This window comes from Callospermophilus lateralis, chromosome 17 (assembly GCF_048772815.1).
Source record: "Callospermophilus lateralis isolate mCalLat2 chromosome 17, mCalLat2.hap1, whole genome shotgun sequence".
Lineage (NCBI taxonomy): Eukaryota > Metazoa > Chordata > Mammalia > Rodentia > Sciuridae > Callospermophilus > Callospermophilus lateralis.
This window is the reverse complement of record NC_135321.1, coordinates 18,856,260-18,873,829: the sequence shown is the minus strand read 5'-3', so window position 1 is coordinate 18,873,829 and position 17,570 is coordinate 18,856,260. Positions and strand designations below refer to the sequence as shown.

General features: G+C 38.2%; 1 protein-coding gene across 11 annotated transcripts in view; it reads right to left on the bottom strand.

Annotated features, from left to right (window-relative positions):
- Positions 1-17,168, bottom strand: part of Tcf4 (transcription factor 4) — a 343,890-nt gene extending 326,722 nt beyond the window's left edge. For 9 of the 11 annotated variants that reach the window (XM_076837105.1, XM_076837108.1, XM_076837107.1 and 6 more), the window contains exons 1-3: positions 15,810-15,903; positions 14,785-14,876; positions 13,060-13,132 (exon numbers count right to left, since the gene is read on the bottom strand). In XM_076837105.1, the coding sequence (XP_076693220.1) occupies positions 13,060-13,132; positions 14,785-14,856 (145 nt within the window). In that variant the 5' untranslated portion in view covers positions 14,857-14,876; positions 15,810-15,903. Of the gene's footprint in view, positions 1-13,059; positions 13,133-14,784; positions 14,877-15,809; positions 15,904-17,086 lie in introns of those variants that run through there. The other 2 variants (XM_076837111.1, XM_076837112.1) reach the window with 2 other exon arrangements.
- Positions 17,169-17,570: the final 402 nt, after the last annotated feature.

Below are 17,570 nucleotides of genomic sequence, written 5' to 3'. Positions count from 1 at the left end.
GGAAGGGGAAAAGCAGTATTTTCCCTTCACCTTGAATGCTAAAAACACTGAAAGAATGGAAAAGTCTTCCTAATGAAAAGAGACTGACCAACATGTTTAGAAATGACTGTCAAGAATAAACAAGATAAAAATGAGAAAATGGAGAGGGAAGAGGGGTGAGGGCCACAGGAAAAGGAGTTGATCTTTAGAAAAAAAGAGAGGCGGGAATTAGCTGGGATTATAAAAAAGAGGAAACTTCATTTAGTTCCCTGTCAAGAGTTAACAGATAACTTTCCCCCATGGGCCACCTCAGAAAACAATATATATTTAAAATATACATAAAATAAAAATATTCAAGTAACAGTGTTGCCAGCCCAGATAGAATGTCACATAAATCAAACCACCCTCCTCAAGTTCACCAACAAACATGCTCAGTAAGGTCTTGTGGCTGTGCTACCTGACACCATACTGTGGAGAGAGAATTCAATTCAACAGGTCTGAAGCAGTGTTTACTGGTAATGAGAGCATAAGCTATAAGAAGCCTAAGTGGCCAACAATTACCGAAGACCATTTATTTAACCACTTCTACCTCTGCATCCTCGAAGAACAGATTGCAAAATCAACCTAACACTTTGCTTGGAAAACAAAATGCACATCTGTAGCACTGGGTGGCTAAAAAGGCAAAAGATAGCCCATGGTGGCTGGGAAGTACATTTGGAAGTATTAAAGAGCTTTAGGAAGTTTCAACAACCACCACCACCAAAACAATAAAAGCAAATGCCCACCCCAAAGGCTCTCCAACAAGCTGAAGGCACAGATTTCAAATAAGGGATTTTCCAACTTCATTCACAGCTACAGTGTAGAACCAGCAGCCTGTCTCATGTAGGGACATCTGTAGAGGCTTCTGGTGTAGGTCATCCACCCTGTGGGTCTGCATTCCAGGCTACTGTGGAGTGTTCCCAGGGACAAACTGGATCAGCTTGCTTCATTTGCTTCACATGCATGAGGCACTGGGTTCGATCCTCAGCACCACATAAAAATAAATAAACATAAAACTGCAAAGGTGTGCTCAGTAAGGTCTTGTGGCTGTGCTCCCATTTGCTCAGACTTGCGAGATGGTGCGCTCCTAGCTCCCCAGCCTCAGGTCCAACCTAGTTCTCCCCTACTAGCGCAACCTGATCTCTCTGCATGAAACCCTTTACCCAGACCACTGTTCCTACTTAATTCCCCTTCATCCATCAGACTTCATTTCAGGAACACCCACCTCCAAGTGCCTGTCCTAACTGCTCAGCGTGCTCAGACTTCCTTATCGAAGACTCTTCTCCTGCCATGCACCTCTCATATTTGTAGAACTTGATAATTTTTTAGGTTGATTATGCCATTAATGTCTGCCTCCCCCAGTTAGGCAACTCGGGAACATACATATCTGTCTTGCTCAACATTTCATTTCCAGCACTTGGTACTTGACCCTGACACATGTTACATTCTCAATAAATATTTAATTTTTAAAGAAAATTTTACTATGTGTAAATTTTAAAATATTAAGAATTCAATTGTAGGAATAAAAACAAAAAACATAAGTATATTTATCTAGTGCTCCAGCAGTAAATTGACATAAATCCACATTTGTAATGTCTACTCAAAAAGGACAAATGGAGGGCTGGGGTTATAGCTCAGCGGTAGATCACTTGCTTCACATGCATGAGGCACTGGGTTCGATCCTCAGCACCACATAAAAATAAAAAAATATTTTAAAAAATTAAGAAGAACAAATGAACAGTAATTGTCATTGCCTCCCATAGTGTCTGGTACTAAATTTGAGAGTGCATTTACAACAATACTCTTCAAGGTCCAGTTTCCACAACCAGTCTAATCTATCCTCCTTCTTTAGATTCACAGACATCCATATATACAGATTCTAGGATTTTGAGTTTCCTTGCAAATATGCAGCCTGCACATTTTTTAAAAGTCTTTGAAGAAGCCTACTTGTGTATTTCTGTAACACCTATTTGAAAAGCACTTTCTTACTGAATCATGGTAGAGCTTTCATCCAACATAGCATCACATGAGCCAATCACAAAGCAGAGGCTGACATTTGTTCTTTATATCACTACAGCATCTAGCATGGTATAGCATGGCAGCTGGTATTGGGCTCTCAAAAACTTTTAGATGATGAATGAGCAAATGTGTAAAAGCAGTAAATGAGTAGGAGCTAACCATTCTAAGGGAGAAGCAGTATGTTTTGTTTTGTTTTGATCGATTGATTGATTTTTGGTAGCACTAGGGGTTGAACCCAGGAGCATTCTATCTCTAAGCTACATCCCCAGCCCTTTCTATTTTATTTGAAACAATCTCAAATTAAGTTACCAAGGCTGGCCTCAAACTTGCAATCCTCCTGCCTCAGACTCCTGAGGAGATGGGATTACAGGTGTGAGCCACTACACCCAGCTGCGAGTTAATCATTCTTAATAAAGCTGTCATTATACCAGTGAAATACATTCCCACTGACAAAAAAAAAAAAAAAAAAACTTGACATGTATTCATCTCCTGCGTTTTTCTGAACCTTTCAACATTCTTTATACAATCAAGGCTGAGGCCATTACAGACTACCTCTCATGCACTGTACCAAAATTTTTAGGATTAATGCACAGAATTCCTTTGCCAGTGCAACATTGCAAATGTACACCCCATATAAAAGAGAAATTGTGTGTGCATCAAAAAAATAAATTAAAGAATAATAAAAAGTTAGCAAAATCAGGGAAAATTTAGATGTCAGAAGAAAATTAATCTAGCAACCTAGCAGTTAAAAGTAAGTAGACAGGGCTGGGGGTGTGGTTCAGTGAGTGAGTGCCACACATGTGTGAGGCCTGAGTTTGATTCCAGGATTCTCAGCACCACATATAAATAAATGAATAAAATAAAGGTCCATCAACACTAAAAAAAAAATAATAAAAAAAAAAAGTAAATAGGGGCTGGAGTTGTGGCTCAGTGGTAGAGCGCTCACCTGGCACGTGCAGGCCCTGAGTTCAATCCTCAGCACCACATAAAAAATAATAAATAAAATGAAGATATAAAAGAAAAGTAAGTAAATGAAGAATCACACCACAGTGCTCACAAGAGAACAGGGGGAAAAAAGCCTCAATGGTATGCAACATCATCAGTCAGTGAACAATGGTGCTCAAGAAGACACACAAAGAACAATTATCCAACCAAGGATTAAAACTGATAGAGTTTCATCTTTCTTTTCAAAAGTGTAAATTAAGTCTTAAAATATTATTACTACCTGGTGACCAAAATTTTTTTACTGTGTTTAAAATTATAAGGCTCAAAATATTTCTAGTATAAAATCCTTAATATTATGAAAAGTGAAGAAAAGGGTTGAAGAATACATAGAATCTCAAAAAAAAACTGTTTTAATCTGTCTAGAATATTCTCATTGTAACAAAATTTTTTTCTTACTCTGTAGCACTCAGAATTATTCATTAATAAATTTTTCCTAAGCCAATATCAACCATCACATGAATTTGTGGCCTCACTGAAGTACATGGTATTGTGAAATTTATATAGATCACAGAAAAACTATCATCTCAACCCATCCATACTTGGGGAAAGGGCAATATACACATACACATATTTTTTTTTTCCTATTTGTGATAATAATTATGTTAGATTTAATCAAAGGTGTATCTGGCCATTCCACAATGTTTTTACAAACATTTTATAAGTCTTGGCTAAGATATCAGTATCTTTGAGACAATTTTCAAAATACATTTCTAAATTAATATATGGCAATATTAGCTATCACATTCCCTGCTAGCTTTTGAACAACAACAAAAAGATGCAGCACTAGTAATGGTGAAGGCAGTAATAATAAAAATTGTAATGCTAATTTTCACATCTTAAAATGTTTTAAATATAGTAGTGCTTTTTTTCTGAAAAAGTGGAAACCCATCCTGAATTGCACTGGTGAGTTTTGAATTATTTTTTCAGTTTTAAGATGCAGGCTTTAAGGTTCTATCACTGTTATCAATATGAATAAGCTTCTTAACAGCATGCAAAATAACCCAGATTTCAGAGTTTGGTTAAATAAATAATTTTCTCCAAAGTAGCTATCATTTTGGATTGAGAAAATTTCCACTGCCAAATGATATCCCAGGAAGAATTCAAAACAGGGAACACAAAAACCTCAATTTCTATCCCGGATATTAACATTTAAAACATACTTTTGGAAGAAACGGGATTATAATCTATAACAACCTCAAGAAAATCTGACATCAGGAAAGAAACCAAAATTCCACATCCAAGGCAGGGATGTCTTCCTAAAGATGAGCACACTATGTTTCTAGTCCAGAGCCAAATCCTCTAAAGAGCAAGGACTGGTAAAGAATAAGGCTGTCTCTTTAATCTACCATTTCCATTCAGGTCTCTCTGCCCCTGGTTCACAGTGATTTTTTTTTTTTTTTTTTTTTTTTGGAGGTGGGGGCAGTTCTGGGGATTGAACCCAGGGCCTCAGGTGCTAGGGAAGTGCTCTACCCCTGAGCTATACCCCCCCGCCCCTCGTAGGGATCTTGATACAAACTCAGTCCCTCTTTCCAGTTAGGTCAGAGAGTCCACTAACCCTTCATTATTAATCTTCCCTGTCAAGAAGTCAGCTTGCATTTCTCTACATGCCCACATTATTGCGTCTTCTGAACACTGCATGCTAATCATGTGTGTGAAATTTTCTATTCTTTCTTGTTAGACTAGATGCCCTCCAAGGGCAGGATTTTTCCTCCCACAAAGCCTATGGCTACCTACAACTGCTAACACAGGGTTGTGAACTTAGCATGTACTAAAAAGCATAGCAGAGGAGCCATCACTCAGAATTACAACATGGAGATAAACAGCTAGCTAGCTAGATCACAGGCTACATCCTATCTCCACTCACAACATATTAAAACCCAAGGGCAAAACTGAAGCTATGCTACCATCTCCAGCTAGTGATAAAAGTAAATATACCTTCCTAACCATTCATTACCAATTTTTACTCATCTTAAGTGAATATAAAAGCAATTACTGACAAGGTATGCCAATTTGCAAGTTTTTCATGTCTTACTCTTCAGTATTTTACACAATATGAAAACTGGATTGTCCAGAGCTATAATTTCAATATTCTCCATAGAGGCTACGTCTTTTCCTAATGTAACAATCCTCGAAAGACTTTGCAGTTAAGTCTTGGTTTGGGAAATTTGAGATTAAAAACCTTGCATTTGAATGCCTTACAATTCAGCTAAGTACCCCAAAAGGGAATGTTTAAATTACTGGAAGATTAAAGCAAGGAAGAACATTCTAAAAGGTACCCTATAATGGGGCTTTGTCACCACCTTCTCTGTTTTATTGAGAAAATAGTCTGTTCCCATAGGGCTGAAAGTTTATATGCCAACCATCAGTCTAGTTTAACTATTCGAAGTTAAAAATGTCAGAGAAAAAAACAGTTGGTAATGGAAATGCTGACAGGCCATGGAGTAAGCAGCCCAGGCAGGTGCCCCTGAAGCCAGCGCCATAACTCAATCAAGCTGCATTTTGACGTCATCTGTTTCAGAAAAAAGCCAAATGGTTTATGAACAGCACCAGAACCCCCGAGATTAAATTACAGCCCTGATATTTAATCATGGGTCTTACTTTGTTATTTTTAATAACACAATACATTTTAACAGTTATTCTTCAACTGCCTCAGCCAAATGAGAACTTGCGATGACAAGTGAGCCAGATTACGACGCCCATCTCTCACAATCTCAACTTTTATTACGTTTTCAGAAATGGCAGATTATACCAGTTCTCCTCTTCTTAATAAACACGCAGTTGATACCAACGGATGGAATCTGAACCTTAATTAAAAGCAGCACAGAGTGTGTGCATGTGAGTCCTGGTCTAGCCATTCCCAACCACAGGACTTGGGGGAAAGACTTTCAACCTCCCCAAACCTTGGTTCCTTATCTAAAAATTAATAGAGCATCTCTAAATTCACTTGTACATCCGGGGGTCTACAAAGTATTTCCTTGAAAAAAATATGGTGTGATTTCTTTGGGATTCCCTGAGGATCTGCATGTAAAATTTTTATGGCACAGAAGTCGATGGATTCAACTACAATGACTCTGATCAAAGAGGCATTCAAGTACATGAGATTTATAAGCTAAAGTTTTTAGAGGCAATATCGGCATCAGCAAATGAAACAGGTTCTTTTAAAAAGTACCATTACAAATACTGCCGCACGTGTGAAGGGTTGTTTGCAAAACAAATCAATACAGGCACATCCAACAATGGATCACAGCTAATAAACTACATATAGTAATTACCACCAATGGCAGTCGAGAAAGTCATTCATTAAATGTTAATTGTCACACAAAAGTACAAAAGCGTCCTCCTGAACAATTGCGTGGCTGCACCTTTAAATTAAATACTTTCTTACAGCCCTGAAATTCATCCACATAAACTGATTTTAAACACACCTGGGTATTTGATATGCTGATTAACTGGGCCTTTATTTGTTTTTGAAATGAAAGTAAACATGACAACCTTTTCAACACTTTTGCTATTCCTGAGAGTCTAATATAAATAAATATATGTGTATCTCTCTCTCTGTGTGTGTATGTATATACACATACATATATATATATATATTCCTTAAAACAAAGTGCTAACCAATCTTCTCTAAAGACTAAACTACTACTTTCTTATGTGTCTCTCATAATCATTAAGAGAATTATGGTGCAAAAGTATCCTAAAACCCTGTGCCACACCTTGTGTTGGTCTAAATAGGCTCACACATATAGAAAAAGGACAGCTCACACATTAGCTTGTAAATGTGGTGGTCAATTTGGAGAATTTTACTCCAAGTAATAAGAAACCAGAAACAAAACCACCTTTATTTAAAAAAAAAAAAAAAAAAGCCTATAATGTGCTTTACTTCTCTAATATTTAGCACTGTCTAATTAACTTGGAAGAATACTGACTGGGTCATAAAAAATAGCTCATAAAATACAAAAACTAAGGAAGGGGAGATATTTTTTGTTCCTACCTGGCTTCATTTTAATGCTACATCTGTACAAGATCTAATGTAACCGATACACATATAGATACTTCAGTTTGGGCCAAGAACACTTTGGTTCAAGACTTGTAAACTGAAGAACATTTCAAAACACACCATGTTCCTTATTAGGCAACTTAAGATCTGTTATCTTGGCTTATGGGAACAGATCTAAATAGCATCATAATACTAAACACTGAAAATCACAGGCCTGAGGCCACCAGGACTCAGCTCCATGCCTTGGACGAGGTTGCAAACTTCCAATATAAAATGTAGTTTACCATTAGGAGTAAATGTTTGATCTGTAAAGCTTACAAAATTACTTTGTTTATCATAGCAGATGAAAGCAAAAAGGAATAATTTTAAGCTCAAAACAAAACTGTTTATATGACAGTCTTTACTGCTCCATGATTCTGAGCATTTAAGACAGATTCGAGCAATTAACAGCATAAACTTTCATTACATAGTTCTATTATATATGTTTATGTGACTTCGCTGTTCGTCTGTTATTTAAGTGATTTCCTCATTACAATAGTAGGGTAGGGATGATTTGCTGACACTGTCAAAAATGTTAAGCATTTCTGTCTCGAGAGTTCTTGGATCCCTATGCTTGTTTAATGCATTTTATTTACTGAAGTCAGTGTCAAATAGAGTACTGCTTCCTCCTTCTGAATTTAGAAAACTAACATCTTAAGCACATGTCTGGTAATAGACACATCAAAACTTCCAAACTGCTTATTTCAGTGATGCAGTTTGAATTTAGGATTATTGAGCTTGAATGTTCAAAGACCTAACAATGAACTATATACCTTTTTTACAGATAAAGACAGGAGATCCTGGTTGTTTAGCTATTAACAGGTCAGGCTTGGCTACCTCAACTTCTGACTTGATTGCATACATAAAAATAGTTGTAAATAAGATATTTTCACTAGCACCTTGTAGATAACAGAATGAAAACACAGCAACTCTAAAAACATCCACTATACTTTCTTTGTAAAAAAAATAACAACATGAGAAAAGTATACTAAATCAGCCAGACATGGTGACATACACCTGTAATCCCAGCTGCTCAGGAGTCTGACATAGGAGGATTTCAGACTACAAATTTGAGGCCAGCCTGGGCAACTTAGGGCTGACTCTGTTTCAAAATAAAATAAGGGCTGTGGCTGTCCCTCAGGGGTAGAGCCCAGAGCCTAGCATGTGTGAGGCCCTGGGTTCCATCCCCAATACCTCAAAAAGAAAAAAGGAAGGAAGGAAGGAATTAATTCTAAGTCACAATGAAATCCTTCAAAAATGAATTAGAAGGGTAGCTTATTTGGTTAGTAAGGCAGGAAAAGTATTGGGTATGCTTTATATCATTATCTTTAATAAGTTTTTTTTAAAAAATGGCTTTCTACTGTAAAGACCATAGCATTTCATGCCAAGCCTCAATATTCTACTCTATAACTATCTGCTCTTGAAAAACTGAGCTCACTCTTGAGTCTCTGCCTACACACTTGTGCACATGAGTATGAATGGAAAGTACTGAGAACTTTGGGCTGGCCACACCTGAGGTTAAAACCTAATTTTATTACTGGCTGCCTTGAAACAAGTTGTATCTCAGTTTCCTCACCTATAAATGGGACCCTGGCATCTTATTGGGTTCTTAAGCAGATTAAAAATACAATACACACACAGTGTAGAGCACACCACCTGGTTCATTAAGGAGCACTTCAATTTTGTCAGTGTACTACTCACTCACACTGGGCTATTTTACCCAAACTCTTGCAAACAGGCATAGGTGAGACCAGGCAAAAGGGAATGATCTATATTCCAAAATTCTGCTCCAAACCTGAGAAAAGCACACAGAGGGCACATGCACATACAGAAGCGCTTACAGGGACAAATATCACCACCCAAATCCTACTAGCCTATTATTCAGGTTAAATGACAGGAAAACAATGGTAAAGCCAATGCTATATCCAATAAAGGGTTTTCAGGGCCAAAAAGAACTAGCAAACCAAAAGTAGTTTTCTAGAATAACAATGGCACAGTCTAGAAGTTTCCTAACTTGGGCTTCAGCTTTCTTTGGCTAAACATTGAAGGTTGTGGGCAGTGTATTTCGGGGGTTTCCATCCCTCAAATTCTGTGGCTCTATGATAAATAGTGTCTGATAACACTGTACATTTTTTTAAAAAAAAATCTATTAAATTGCTGTGCCCTTTATAAAAAGTTACATGACCATTATGAAATGTTCAGTGGTATACACACATACACACACATACACACACACACACACACAGGGATAGCCATTAGCTGTCCTCAACAAATACTCTCAAGGGTAGACCAATTTTTTCATACCATCACCATAAACTCAAATTGATACCGATGAAATGATTTAAGGATGTTGACCACTTGAATTTTCTCTATCAGACAAAATTATTTACTCATTATTTTTTTCCCCTCACTGAATTTACTTAATTGACATCCTTGGTTGTCATGCAGATAAAAGTTAGCTAACTTATATGAATGCCAAGAAATTTTTTTTTTTCTCTTGAGTGAGATGTTTCACCACTGTTCTTAATCATTCAAACCCCAGTTTGTTGAGCAGGCTTTAACAACTGCTGACCACCTAAGTAAAACTAAACAGCTACAAGGCTGCTTAAAGATCAACTTCTAAACTAAGGGAGGAAGATGAAAGAGCTATCATAGACCAGTCAGAAATACATGTGACCACATCAGACCAATAAGTTCTTGAGTATACATAATTTTAGGCCCAACTTTAAAACTACTTTTAAAAAGATGCCAATGAGAGATAGTATGTTTATCTTGTACTCACAGGACTCAAATGTAACCAAATAAAGTAGACATATTTGTTCTATCAGAAAATTAAGCCTCTCCTGATCAAAAATTATGAACACCTCAGCAACTTTTTTTTTTTTCTTTTATTTTGGTAACTCTTGTCATCCTACTTTTTAATGAGAACAATTCTCCAATCATGCAGGCATATGGATGCTTTTTGTTGGCTTTAAGATCAATGATATAACGGATATCAAATCCCTTTGTATAAATTATCATACAGGTTATAACTATTTTGTGAAAATAATTCCAGAGCCCACCAATTCTCCCTGTGAAGGTCATGGAGGCTCTGGACCATCATGGCTGAATTGTTTTACTGCTTTCTGCTGAACACCTGCAAACATCAAACAAAAACTGCAGGTCCTCTCCTGGGTTGACAAAAGCCTTTCATGTGAAAAATGCTCCCTGGGAATGTCAGGCTGTAGCTCAGGTTACATTCCATTCTCCCTAGCAGCCTCCCCATTTCTTAAGGTGGTAGAAAAAACCATGTTTGTGAAATGAAAGATTAAAGAGAATATGGCCACACATTATTTTCGTTCTCACATTGCAAATCATGATGGAGCATCCTGTATTAATGGAATCAGAAGCTATTGGGAACTTTTAAGCATGAAAGATTACCATGCCTCACTCTGAAAAAAATATAGCTGATTTTCAACTAGGTATAGTTTACTTATAGTTCATCTCTCTTTACTTATAGTTCCTGGATCCAAGTTTCAAAGCTACTCATGAAAGTGACATCTGAGTCCACTCAGGACAATGAATATTAACTTGAAGTAACTTTAGAAAATTATTTCTCTGTCCAAAGCTTCCTAGTTCATCCTTTCAGTTAAAGGGCAAAGTGCAGCTTTGTGACTTTAAAAAAAAAAAAAATTGTTATGCTTCAGAAAGATTTATCTTTTATTGAGTAGAATATAAGTCATCTTCTTCACTAACCCTGTGTTCCAATATGTCTTCATATATGAGGAAAATAAACATTCCAATCTGCATCCTATATGCTACAGTCACCATCATACAGCACTAAATGAACACCCTGCATTTTCAACCAGACAGGCAGAATAAAAGAGTCAATAACTTTCTACCCTTACAAGTAAACATCTGGTCCTAAAAACTACACTGCTGAAACAAAGTAAGTTAAGTTCAACACCTTGAAAATAATCACTGGATATCTACTTCACAGTCATTAGAAATACTGTAACATGGCTCATTAAGGACAAAATCTCTCTCTTATGTTTATGTATGCGTAAACACACACACACAAGCAAACATATCTATGTACACACACATCATCGTCTTAACTGTGTAAGTTTTGATATGTGATTACTTACCAAAACACATTAATATATATTCAATTTATTTATCCCATACTTTGTATGAACACATAAACATTACAGCAAGGACCTTATTTAAATATGTGTATATAAAATGGTCCATATACACAGTTGTCTAGTACATGTCATATCTCTAATTCATCTCCATTTATTAAACCCTATCTAAAGTAATACATTTAAGTCATTCCAAATGTGTCCATCTTTACAACAGTGGAAGCAAGTATTTCACAATGACTTTGAAAATAGTCCATCTCTATGTCTATCTGACATCTACTTTCAGATTTAAACTAAAAACACATTTCTTAAGTAAAACATTAAGAAAATTACTGTCAGAGATAAAGTTAGTTACTGTTTTGACAGTGCCTAACATGAAAAACCAATCTAAACACTTGTACTCATTGTACTCATCTTTGCTTCAAACATTCATATTAATATTTTCTGTCTTAAAAGTTATAAAGAGAACAGCATATAGAAACAGAAATGCAATAGCAATGCAACAAACAAATAAAAAAATATATATGTCCTTGGATAGAAAATATTAGGGTCTAAGAGAGTAAAGCACCAACACATTTTCAACAGTACTTTTAATTAAAGAGGACCCAAAATATAACTAGGAGATATCTCATATAAAAATCAACTTAGAGACAAAATTTCCCTAGACTTCTGGGGGTCAGTAGAAGTAACTTATTTCAAAATGAGCAACTTTTAAAAGCTTTCAATTTACTGCACAAAAATATACCAATTACACAAATTATCTAGGTGAACAGATTTCTTTCATTTCTATTGCACCAGATGAAAATTAAGAGATGTGAAATTATATTTATAGTTGATAGACAACTCCACTGGCATCTTACAGACTCAAAGATGTCAACATTTACCAGTCTGACTTAAGAATAGTACTCTGCCTAATGTACTGTTATATACCATTGCCAGAACTCCTAAAATACTGCAGCTGTTTAACAGGCATAAATGGATTTAAGCCTCGGAATTAAAGGATAGCAGGCAACAATGTATGACTCCTTATTTAAAATTCATTGAACAACAAAAAAATACATCTTATATGAATATCATGTTTTCAGTCTTCACTTTTAGTAAGAGACATTCAAACAGTCCCTACTAAAAACTCCTTAGATGCCAGATAATCATTGTGCACAGATTCCTTTGTGAATACCGCTATCGTTTTTTTTAAGCATCACCTAAAGATCTTTCATTTACAAAATGTTAAAAGTCCTCCCAAATTTGCAACTTTAAATATAGCAAAAATTCTTTGCAAAAGTAAATGATGAGGGAAAAGAAACAGTCAAAGCATCAAAAAAGATATTTTAAGTAGAAATGAATTCATATTTAGCTTCTCAGCTTAGCAAGAGGCTATTTACAGCTACGGTTTACTAGGCAGCATTCATCTGCAAAATTAAGTGCTCGTTGCTTTAAAAGGGTTAATTGTACACAGTACATAATAACTGATATTATTTACAAGGGATTTCCCCTTTTTATGAAAGTTAGATTTTTTCCCCCTCTATTTTCAAATAAGGAACATTAATGTATTCCCCATGTCAACACTGGCATTATCTTCACGTGTTTGATTAGAACTATATTAGAAAATCACTTGTAATTGAGTGACGGAATTTTAAGACCACTTTCTTGACTTTAAAAAAAAGGTCCAATTTTAATTGCAAAAAATAACATTTTGTGTAAGTTATATTACTGATGGATAATGAGATAACCATATCATTATAGACAACAATTCAATGACTTTTTTCAGAACACTTCAACAGAGCCAAAAATATGCAATGAGTAAATAAACAGCTAGGAACATTTAACTTCACACCAAGAAAAGAATTTACATACTTGAGCCAGTAAAATGTCCACTCGCCAAAGAAGTTGGTCCATTTTTCCCACTGCTCACAGGAGGTGAAAACATCTAAAAAGAAACAAAGAAATATTACAGTTAATAAGAAGACACTGTGCCTTGAGAGTTCATCAAAGATCTTTCATACTCTTACCAAATAACTCAGAGATTATGCTAAGGGTTTATTTAGTAAAATACATCACCAGCCAACTTAAAGCTAAAACAGACACAACCTTTCAAAACCCCCTCCTCATTACCACTGTTCTTTCTTTTTCCTCGGGCACACTATTTCTAAGCAGTACTGCTACCCTCTGAACACACACAGTCCCCATGTTATCAAGATTCAGGTTGGAGGGTAGCAGCCTTTCTAGAAAACACTAGTTTGACAAAGGAGGAAAAAAAAAAAAAGTTGTTTGTTTTATACTGAAAACCTTGGCCATAAACGTGGCAATGTCCATTTCCATCCCGTACAGGATTTGCCTGTCATATGTGAACCCAAATAAAAATAAAAGTGCCACCTGCACTAAATTCTCATTTCGTCTCTAACATGAGAGCAATTTGAAGCATCTCTCTCTCTCTCTCTCTCTCTCTCTTTCTCTCTCTCTCTGTCTCTCTCACTCTCACTCTCTTTCACTCCCTCTCTCCAGCATTTATTTCAACCCTAATTGGTTTCCCTCTTTTCCACGTATCTAGTGGATAATGCACACCTTCCCTGAGTCAAGAGCCTGCGAAAAGCAAAGAAAGGAATGGAGAAAGTGCAGCAAGCAGAAAGGGGGCTGCAAAGCTGCCTACGGCTACGTTTCCTGGCAAAACTTCCGAAAGCCATTTCTCCAAAAGAAGGTCTACAAGAGGAGCAGCAGTGGTAGCAGTGGCGGCAGCAGCAGCAGCAGCAGCAGCAGCAGCAACATGAAAGAGCCCCACTTAGAAGGCGGTTTGGATTTTATTTGTGTGTTTTGTGGATTCTTTTTATTTTGCTTTACAAATGCATCTTATACCAAACTCATCTGGCATTAAAATCGAATTCATTCCCCTGACATGTTGGGAACTTGGGTTAGGAAAGGGAAGCAGAGGGGATGGAGAAGGACCAAGTACAGTAAAACTCCACAAGTGTGTAAGTTCCTCTTTGTGCTGATCTCAGGACTATGAAATTTACAAAAATAGTCCAAAGGGTTCTAAAGAATGTATGCTCAGCACATACATAGGAGTTTTCAGAATCCCAGGAAAAGAGGTAACTAGGAGAACTACAGGTCCTACCAATCCACAGCATCATCAGTTTAAAACTTTAAAGACACTACTGGATCTATTTTCTGTTTTACATTTCTAGAAAAAAATAAATAAGACAAGGAGTAGTGCATGAAGTATTGGTACTCTCAGTGTTCATATGTGGCCAAGTTTTTGTGGTGGTTTGCAGTTTTAGGGGTGCCTATTTTTACTGTCCACTGGGGTGATATTCCATTATTTTGGGGAACTGGTGGGTAAGGAATTCAAGGCAAGTAATTCGATTCTAAAAAAAGCCTGAATCGTCCATCACACCCCAAAACGAGTTTAAAACTTGTCAAATAGATCTTCATATTGACCAAGGATTCCGCCAATTAAAAATCATTCCTGTCCTTTAAAGTACTATTGGTTTCTAGCTGAAGTGTTTGGGGTTTTTGTTTGGGGGTTTTGTTGTTTTTTTTTTTTTTTTTCCACAGCTGTTGTTAGTTTCCACCGTTCTTTCTTACCGCACTGAAATCCAGTAAATCACTCAGCTCTTTGTCCGTCCCTAAGGCAGCCATTCGCTGTTGGTGATGCATTTTAGCAAAATCACACAAACCTAGAAACATGGAAATAACCGCAATCAGAAAATCCAGTCCCAATCCTTGAAGAAAACACAATCGGATTTTTGGAGACTGGGGGGTTGGGGGTGGGGATGTGGGGGCGGGTGGGATTAAGGTAGAAAGGAGGGAGGGATGGGAGAGTTGTTGGGTTTGGTTTTGTTTTGTTTTTAAGATGGAATAGGCAGCAATAGCAAAAAAAAAAAAAAAAAAAAAAAAAAAAAAGCGAGATTGTATTTCCAAAGAGACGATCAAACTGGTAACATCCACTCTAAAACCAAATCCGGGAAGGGGGGGAAAAAGCCGCTCTTCAGCGCATCATTTTATGCAACAGGAGGTAGAGCGAGAAATGAATGGATCACAGAGAAAAGAGAAACTACTCAGAACGATCCGGTCTCAACTTTCCCCCCACCCTCCACCCCACCCCCTCACACACACTCACACGCGCACGCACACACACTCACACGCACACACACGCGCGCACACACACACACACACACACACACCACTCCCTTCTGCATTTCAAAGTAGCTATAAAGAAATTAAAGATGAGCGTCTCTGGAGTGAAAACACGTCCAAAGGGGGAGGGGTGACAAGGTCGGCGGGGGGGGGGGGGTGGACAGAGTGGAGGGTCGGGTCCTGTAATGGTCCAGCACCCTAATTTGTGAAAGAAAGGGTTGTAAAAATTAAAGTCAGGCCCTTGGCAAAGTCACCGGTCCCTCCAAGTGGGCAATGCTGGGGAGGGGTGGGGGGCAGCGGCGAGGGGGAGGGAAGAGGCGCGGGAGGGGAAGGGGTGTCTCTTCCAGGAGCGCCGGGAGCCGCTGCCCGCGGCGCGGGAGGCGCGGAGCCGCGTGCGGGGCCGCGGAGCCCGAGCCCGAGCCCCGCGCCGCCCGGCGCAGCAGCCCCGCGAGCCCGCCGGCACCGGTACCTACCGCCCGCGCGCGAGAAGGGGCTGTCGGTGCACCGCCGGCGCCGAGGCGGCGTTCATGTCTAACCACTGCCTCCACCACCACCACCTCCTCTCCGGCGCCCGCGCCCGCTCCTGCTCCTTCCCCGCCGCCGCCGCCGCCGCCGCCGCCACTACAGATCCGCAGACACACAGCCAAGATCCCTGACTCTTAACACCAACTCTCTTCTCCGGGGAGGGGAGGGGACGGAGGGAAGGGGGGAGGGGGAACACGCCGAGGCGCACGGAATTGCAAGTTCAGCAAAGAAATGGGTGGGGGGGCTCCGGCGGGGAGACGCGGCTCGCTCCGGGTCGGGCTGCCTGGGATGCACCCCCCCCCAACCCCCCGGAAAAAAAAAGAAAAAGAAAATCTCAACACCTCCCCCGCTCGCAAAAAAATACAAACGAAAATTCATCGAGCACCTCATTTTTCCTCAGATCATCAGTTACAATCTGAAGCCTGAACAGTTGTGTTTTTGCCCATTTTCATCCGTCCGAGGCACTTTGAAATGTATTCGAGTTTACATCCCCTCTCACTTCTTTCTTTCTCTTAACTCTCGTTCCCTCTCACTCACACATCCACACACGGCAAAGCAAGTTTATACTAGGCTGCAAATACACGTGATGCAAAAAGACTTTGCCAAGAGGAACAATATTTTTTTTTTCTTTTCCATACATAAACCAAGCCACATTTTGCTGGGGAGATTTTCGTTTTAGTAGTTTTGCGTTGGGGGCAAAACCTGAATTGGATACTTTCTTCACCCACCCTCGTAAGTCACAGAATAGTAGAGCTGCAAACTTCGGTCAAAAAAAAAAAAAGGGCAATTTGGGGGGGTGGGTGTGGATGTTGTTTTGTTTTTACACTTGAGTTCCTAGGCACGCAAAGTCCGCGTTCGCCAGCCCTCTAAGTTTTTCATCCAACATTTTACCATCATAGGCCCTGCATGCTCTTAAAACACACTTTTTCACATCACTTTTTAGGATAAAAATTAAGCTTCATAATTCTATCGTTTCGTAATCACAAACGTGCTTTATCCAGTATATGCAACATACGCTATGTTAACGTGTGTTAAAAAACACATTCTACACACCCTGATATTACTAGATGCTCCAGTACATACACAAAATGCATGCACATACTTTTTCGTATTGGCAATTATTTAATAGGTCGTTCCTTTTGTTTTAATAAAGCATTGGGATCGACATTTTAAAAATTAAATTCAATTACAAACAGTTTACTCTGACAGCAAATTGTAACGTTACCTTAAATGGCCACAAATATGCTCACAATATTCCAAGGAAAGAGACTTTAAAGAGAGAAACAAAAATCTTCTGCAAGTACTTAGTATCTCACATGTGTATCCCCCAAAAAAGTATTTTAAGTAGTACTCAGTCCTGCTCCAGGGATATCCACAGATTACAAGATTATGCACCTGGCTCTGGTATTTGCATTTTCCACCATAAAACTGCAACAAAATTACCTCCCCCAAAAAATAAATCATTAAAAAAATCCAACAACTTTTTCTTATTGTTTATAAAAAAAAATTATCAACACAGGATAGTTATAATATTTCCTCAAACAAATCTTGTTGGGTTTTTTCTTCTCCTCTTATAAAGTCTTAAACTTGTTCCAAGTTTAGAGGTGTCTCATCATCATCATCCTCCTCCTCATCATCATCACCATTGACTCCCCCGTGGAGTCACATTGATAATAATAGGTTTCCCTGAAAGATACATTGTAATCCAT